This window comes from Ascaphus truei, chromosome 19 (assembly GCF_040206685.1).
Source record: "Ascaphus truei isolate aAscTru1 chromosome 19, aAscTru1.hap1, whole genome shotgun sequence".
In the NCBI taxonomy this organism is placed as follows: Eukaryota; Metazoa; Chordata; class Amphibia; order Anura; family Ascaphidae; genus Ascaphus; species Ascaphus truei.
The window spans coordinates 5,056,733-5,062,732 of record NC_134501.1 but is presented as its reverse complement, the minus strand read 5'-3'; the positions used below and the strand labels follow the sequence as shown (position 1 = coordinate 5,062,732).

General features: G+C 39.7%; 1 protein-coding gene across 3 annotated transcripts in view; it reads right to left on the bottom strand.

Moving 5' to 3' along the window:
• Positions 1–367: 367 nt before the first annotated feature.
• The window catches only part of TDRD12 (tudor domain containing 12), a 57,515-nt gene continuing 51,882 nt past the window's right edge, over positions 368–6,000 (bottom strand). For all 3 annotated transcript variants that reach the window (XM_075576350.1, XM_075576349.1, XM_075576348.1), the window contains exons 24-31: positions 4,775–4,867; positions 3,621–3,793; positions 3,061–3,143; positions 2,016–2,079; positions 1,781–1,894; positions 1,535–1,688; positions 1,387–1,453; positions 368–1,278 (exon numbers count right to left, since the gene is read on the bottom strand). In XM_075576350.1, coding sequence (XP_075432465.1) covers positions 1,193–1,278; positions 1,387–1,453; positions 1,535–1,688; positions 1,781–1,894; positions 2,016–2,079; positions 3,061–3,143; positions 3,621–3,793; positions 4,775–4,867 — 834 coding nt within the window. In that variant the 3' untranslated portion in view covers positions 368–1,192. The remainder of the gene's footprint in view (positions 1,279–1,386; positions 1,454–1,534; positions 1,689–1,780; positions 1,895–2,015; positions 2,080–3,060; positions 3,144–3,620; positions 3,794–4,774; positions 4,868–6,000) is intronic.

Below are 6,000 nucleotides of genomic sequence, written 5' to 3'. Positions count from 1 at the left end.
AGTGTACTGTTGTTAAGCCCTGTATTTTTTATATTAAATGTTACGGTATCATACCATTGGTTCCTTTATTCTTTTCCTCCACTCTGGGTTGTGTTGGTGAGTGGCCTGCATCTGAGAAGAGGGGGCATCCCGCCTGACACCTAATCCAGAATCAGGCAACTGGGGAGAAGTTAAAGATACCTTTTGATGCCTTTTTATATCTATTTTTAAGTAAGTAGCTGGCAACGGTGGGGGAGTCAACGATTGACCAGAAGTACTGCGCAATGGTTGTTTTGTTTTTTTATACCATTACAGATCTGATTCAACCACCATCAAGGACTCTGAATGCGATTGGACTTTGGGTTTATTATCCTTATCACCGATCATTTTGGACTTCATTTCCCTGTCAGGTTATATACCAGAGAGTGCGCCATGAACTTTTTTGTCTGTTTGTTATTGTTTTCTGTTTGTATGATATGCATGTCACACCTTAAAGCTGCCGTTAAAGCAATATTCTACGCTTTTTTATTTAAATAAATCAGTTCTGTACTATGAGAAAATACTTGTAGCATTAAAAAAATAATAATAATAATAATTTTAAAGACATTTTAATGTATTCTAATGTAACAAGCATTTTTGTTCCTATAGCAACTATTTACAAAGTCACATCCCCTTCTGAAACAGCATCACCTTTTTGAGCCCTGCCCTCTTTAGCAGTGAACCAATTGAATCTAGTGTCTCTGCCTGGTCACATGATCTTCCTCACAGAACTTTGGCTGTTAGTGCAGCAGAAGAGGACCCAAGATGAATTTAATGAACCTCGAGACGAATCTTCGCCAATCGATTACAGGAGAACTGATCAATCAGCAACTTAGCTAATCACTTATCAGTGTGTAGATTGTATTGATGCACATATTGAATTTTTTTAAAAAAAAATATATATTTTTTTTAATTAAAACTATAACTTGAACTGCAACTGTAATGAAAAGCCCATGATTATATAATTTAGCAAGGTTGATTCAGCTAACCTGGATACAATACACATTTTTGCAGTTTATACTGTACATGAGAATACAGAAAGATGCATTTCCGGGCAAAAATGGACATTTTCACATGGAAATTACACTATTGCCATCTTCTGAATAGGCTCCTAGTTATGAAAATGGACAGAACACCAAGGGACACGACTTATTTGCTTTCTAAGACACTGAAGCTAATCGCTGTCGGATTCGGATTCGGATTCGGAGGACACCACCTCTTCGCTTACCACGGTGTATATATTTTTGGGACGGTCTGTGACTGAGGAATAAATAATGATACAAAGGTTATTATTTAAAGTATAGAGTCAGGGACAAGAAAAGCATAAACAGAACCCTCCTCTCTTTTCAATGAACTAGTCTTACTTACCGATAGAAAAGCAGCTGCTGGCTTCAGGATCGTCCCAGCGGTCAAAGTCAAAACACACATTTGGATGCTGTTATGGGGAATAAAAACATGCTAAACTATTCTTAGAGGGCAGCGAGTAAGGTATATGCCACATAAGAACAGTACTGACCTTCTGCTTTAGAAGGGTGCACCAGCTTCCCCGGTTTGCTTTTATCAATGTAATCACAGCCTCTCCATTCTTAATCACACATTTAGATTGCTCGCTTATGATTTCATGGCAGAGACCCATATCAGCCAAGTAGTATTTCCCTTCTGCATGAGCGCTGCATTATAAAACAGATTGTGAAACGGAGCATCAAACATGGGTATGACTGCATTAGGTTTGCTGAAGTAAAAAAGAGATATGAACACTTACCTAAACACAACTCTGTCGGCATAAAATGTGCAACTATGATCTGCTAAATCTCGTAATTTTACGGTCAGGATAAGGGAAGCTTCTTTTTGAAACCATTTCACTTCAGGGTGCCAGCTTACAAGAAAAGAAAAAAAAGAACAAGCAATTTACACAGCAAGACACAAAAACAAGAAAACAAAATATTAAAAACAAGTTTACAAATATCTAAGTCTCCTTAACTACTATTGAAAGGCACCTTTTATGATCAGGTGGTTTTTGCTGCCCTTGCTTTTCTTCCGCTATGGCCGTCCCATTCGCAACTACAGGGAGAGAGAAAACCCCCACAGAGATGATTGCAAAGACAAGAGAAGAGCTATACTATACACACACAGATTTTTGCTGTTTGTTTTTACTGCCTATTCTGCAAAGTATACAACGGAATAATTTGAGAAATGTTTGTCTTCCACGCAATTACAAATGGTTAAAGCCGCCACACACGCACACGCACACGCACACACACACGCACACACGCACACACACACGCACACACGCACACACACGCACACACACACAAAGAGCTGGTATATTCTGCTCAAAGTCCTTTATGAAGACAAGTGTCCACCTTTGGCACATTATCTTATATCCCTGTAGCAACTATCAAATATAATACAGGAGTTTGCAATCGCATTGTTCTACCATGACTGTATTGTAAGCCATGTACAATGTGCACAAACTAAGAAAAGGAATAACATAGTAAGCTTAGAGGGGGTCCACCTATAATGTTTTGTTTAAGAAAAAGTGGGGAAGCAGCGGGTTTCTGGAGCAGAGCCACTTTCATTTCAGCTCTGGGGACCCAATGGTTCACAAGATACTTCCTCCTGGCTTGCGTGCTGCAGGAGTTTGAAGAACCAGGAAGCACCAGCAGAATTTTCAGAGGTCTCTCCTGAACCAGGCATCCACAAAGCTGAAATCAACAAGGTTCTGCTGCAGAGACTAGCTGTTTCCCACTTACAACAAAGGGGTGGGCATGTCACTTGGAACGCTCATTTAATCGCTTATATTGTAAATATCTCAAATAAAATAAAATTAAAGATGAGAATACTTAAGCAGCAAGTCATTATGCTTTTATTCTCAGTGTCCAACAAAAACAGGGAAGCCATGCCATTTCAGACTTACTACTTGTGAAACTTGGCCCATACTCGCCCTTAAACCCAGACAGGAACAGTAGTTAAGAGCCGGCAGACTAGCTACTATGTTACATTATTTAAGACTAGATTTACAGGAACCCGTTAAGTACTCACCACCAATTTTATTATCCAAAACGGTCGGAAATGAAACACCGTTGGGAACTGTGTGAACACTTGGCACATTTTCTTCTGTCATCCTGAAAAATGAATACAGGTCATTAAAAAGAATGCACTAATCCGGTCTTCAAGGGCCACCAACAGGTCAGGTTTTCAGGATAGCCCTGCTTCAACGTGGCTCAGTCAACGACAGTCTCCTGTGCTGAAGCTGGGATATCCTGAAAACCTGACCTGTTGGTGGCCCTTGAGGATTGGAGTTGGCCACACCTGCACTAATTCATGCATCTGCATTTGAAAAGAAAGCAACCAGTCATTAAAAATCGCATTAAAACCAATATATTTGGAAGAGATTTGCGAGGTCACTTGTGTCTTTTACAGTAAAAAGGTTTGTTTGGGCACTACACGTTTTCAAACATGTCCACAAAAAGGCTGTATAGTATAGCATAACGATTTTGTTTGTGCTGGGGGAAACAAACAACAACAAAAAAACACATTCATAATTAAAATAATGTCAATACAGATTAATTGAAGAAAAAAATATCTATACAAATACACACCTAGATCCACACTCTATTTGGTCCTTGGCAACTTCTTGTGCTTGCTTGTACAGTGCCTTGAGTTGATGTACATGTTGTGGATTATCAGTCCCCAACCCTGTAGACAAAATCTCATGGCGAACATTGAGCTCATTAATGGATGTCGCCAAACCAGAGAGCCTGCTCACCTGCACCTACATAAACAGAACATCTGGTCAACGCATTCATTCAAATTGTTGGCCCAGAGAGTTGTAGAAAGAATAAACCAACAAAAACATTAAAGCAGAATGGAGAAAAACAGACTGTTGCCATTACAAATCCACAGTTATAATATTCAGACGGCAAGAAATAAAATGCGTGCGCACCATAATGATGCTTGTAGTGTTTGACGTTTGACATAATGACGCTCTATCGGCATGCCCCACGGCCTCCATAGCGATGTTGCCAGTTGACGACACTGCGCAAGCGTGTGTCACTCTGGCTTCCACTCTGTATTGGCCCTGGATTGCATGTAGGGGGCGGGGCCTGCGCCTGTGGCGCGGACGCATCCATCCCCACACCTGAGTACTATCAGTGTGCTGTGGGGAGGATCCCAGTTATGCTCTAGTATTGGTAAGTTAATTCATTATTAATTATAAATATGTTGGTGATGATGGGATGTATATGCCTTGATAAAGTGCTCTGTGTAGCACGAAACATGTTGGTAGGGTAATGCCATGCAATTTTTTCCATCCATGACAATTAAATCTTTTTATGGATAACGCACTTTCCTCCTAATTATTTTTTGGGATATTTCCTGTTGTGCTCTGCCATTTCTTCTTCCTATTGCAAGAAATAAAAGGCTGTGGCTCTGGGACAGTAACAAAATCATAAACCTCATTGGAGCTCATTCATTAATCTGCTAGTGTCCCGATCCGCACTATCACCGTTAAATGTATAATCTCCAATTGATACAAAAGAATTGGACTTTGTAACTGAGATTTTCTAGTAGTATGTAAAATCTCAAATTCAGAGTAAGTAAAACAGTCTCTGCTATGAAAAAAAAACCTGTATTCGTTCCAAGTAGGTGAACATGTGGTGGTATAGATAAATGGAGAAATGGCGAAATGGCGAAATGGCCATTTCTAGCAGTTTTAGCATTTTGTACTAAAATTGTCAAATGAAACAAAACTTACCATTGGATCAAGCCAATAGCTATTTCCAAGAGCGAGAACAACTTTTGCTACATGAAGTTTCCCTTTTATATGTCTGCTAATAAGCCTTGTGACCTATTAAAAAACAAAAACACGTATTTACAGAATGTAATACTGGGAACTGGAGTACACTTTTAAAGCCTGATTGCAAAGTTAGTTATTTAGCAGAATAGATACGATAACAATGAAGTAGTTTTGTTTGTCTTTTTGAACCCCCAGCAAGTCTTTCATTTGTCCAAATCACACAACATGCACCAATAGTCACAGAAGTAGGATATTTTAACATACCAATATTGTTATTTTAGTCCCCTATGGCAGCCTTCACTAAATAGTTAAACTCATCTCAGCTGGGAATAGGAAAAAAACAAAACACTTCTGTCCAGGTTATGTATATAACCAGTGACATCTCTTCCTGTTTCAGTTCTATTTATTTATTTATTAATTTATTATTACTGTCCAGAGGCCAAGATCTAGTGATGCATAATCAGTTTATTCTTCAGCTATTGGACCTTACCCTGACCAAAAATTACTTTGTATTTAACAACAAATATTACCACCAGATCCAGGGCACTGCTATGGGGACCACATGTGCTCCCACCTACGCCAATTTATACCTAGGCTGGTGGGAGGAGACGGTGGTCTTCACTGAGGCCCTGGACGAATACACTAAGTTTGTTGAGTTATGGGTAAGGTTCATTGATGATATCATGGTCCTCTGGACAGGCACACTGGCATCCCTAAGAGAATTTGTGGATATTTTGAATTCCAATCACCACAATCTCAAACTGACTCTAGTTTCAAGTGAAACACATCTTGACTTCCTTGACATTACCATCACTAAAGACAGTACTGGGAAATTAGACACTACCATCTTTAGGAAACCGACAGCCACCAACAGTTTACTGAGAGCTGACAGCCAGCACCCCAAACATGTGGTGAAGGCAATACCCACAGGCCAGTATCTCCGCCTGAGACGTAATTGCTCCACTCTTAGCGAATACAAGGACAAAGCTAAAGACATGACGCAACGTTTCATTGAACGAGGACATTCAAAAACAAATCTAAAAAGAGCCTACAATAGGGCCATTATGACGAACAGAACACAACTCCTAGTTGACACCAAGCGGAATGATGGGACTAACGATTATAAACCAATTTGTTTCATCGGTACCTTCAGTGACCAATGGGGCTCAATTTACAGGATTTTC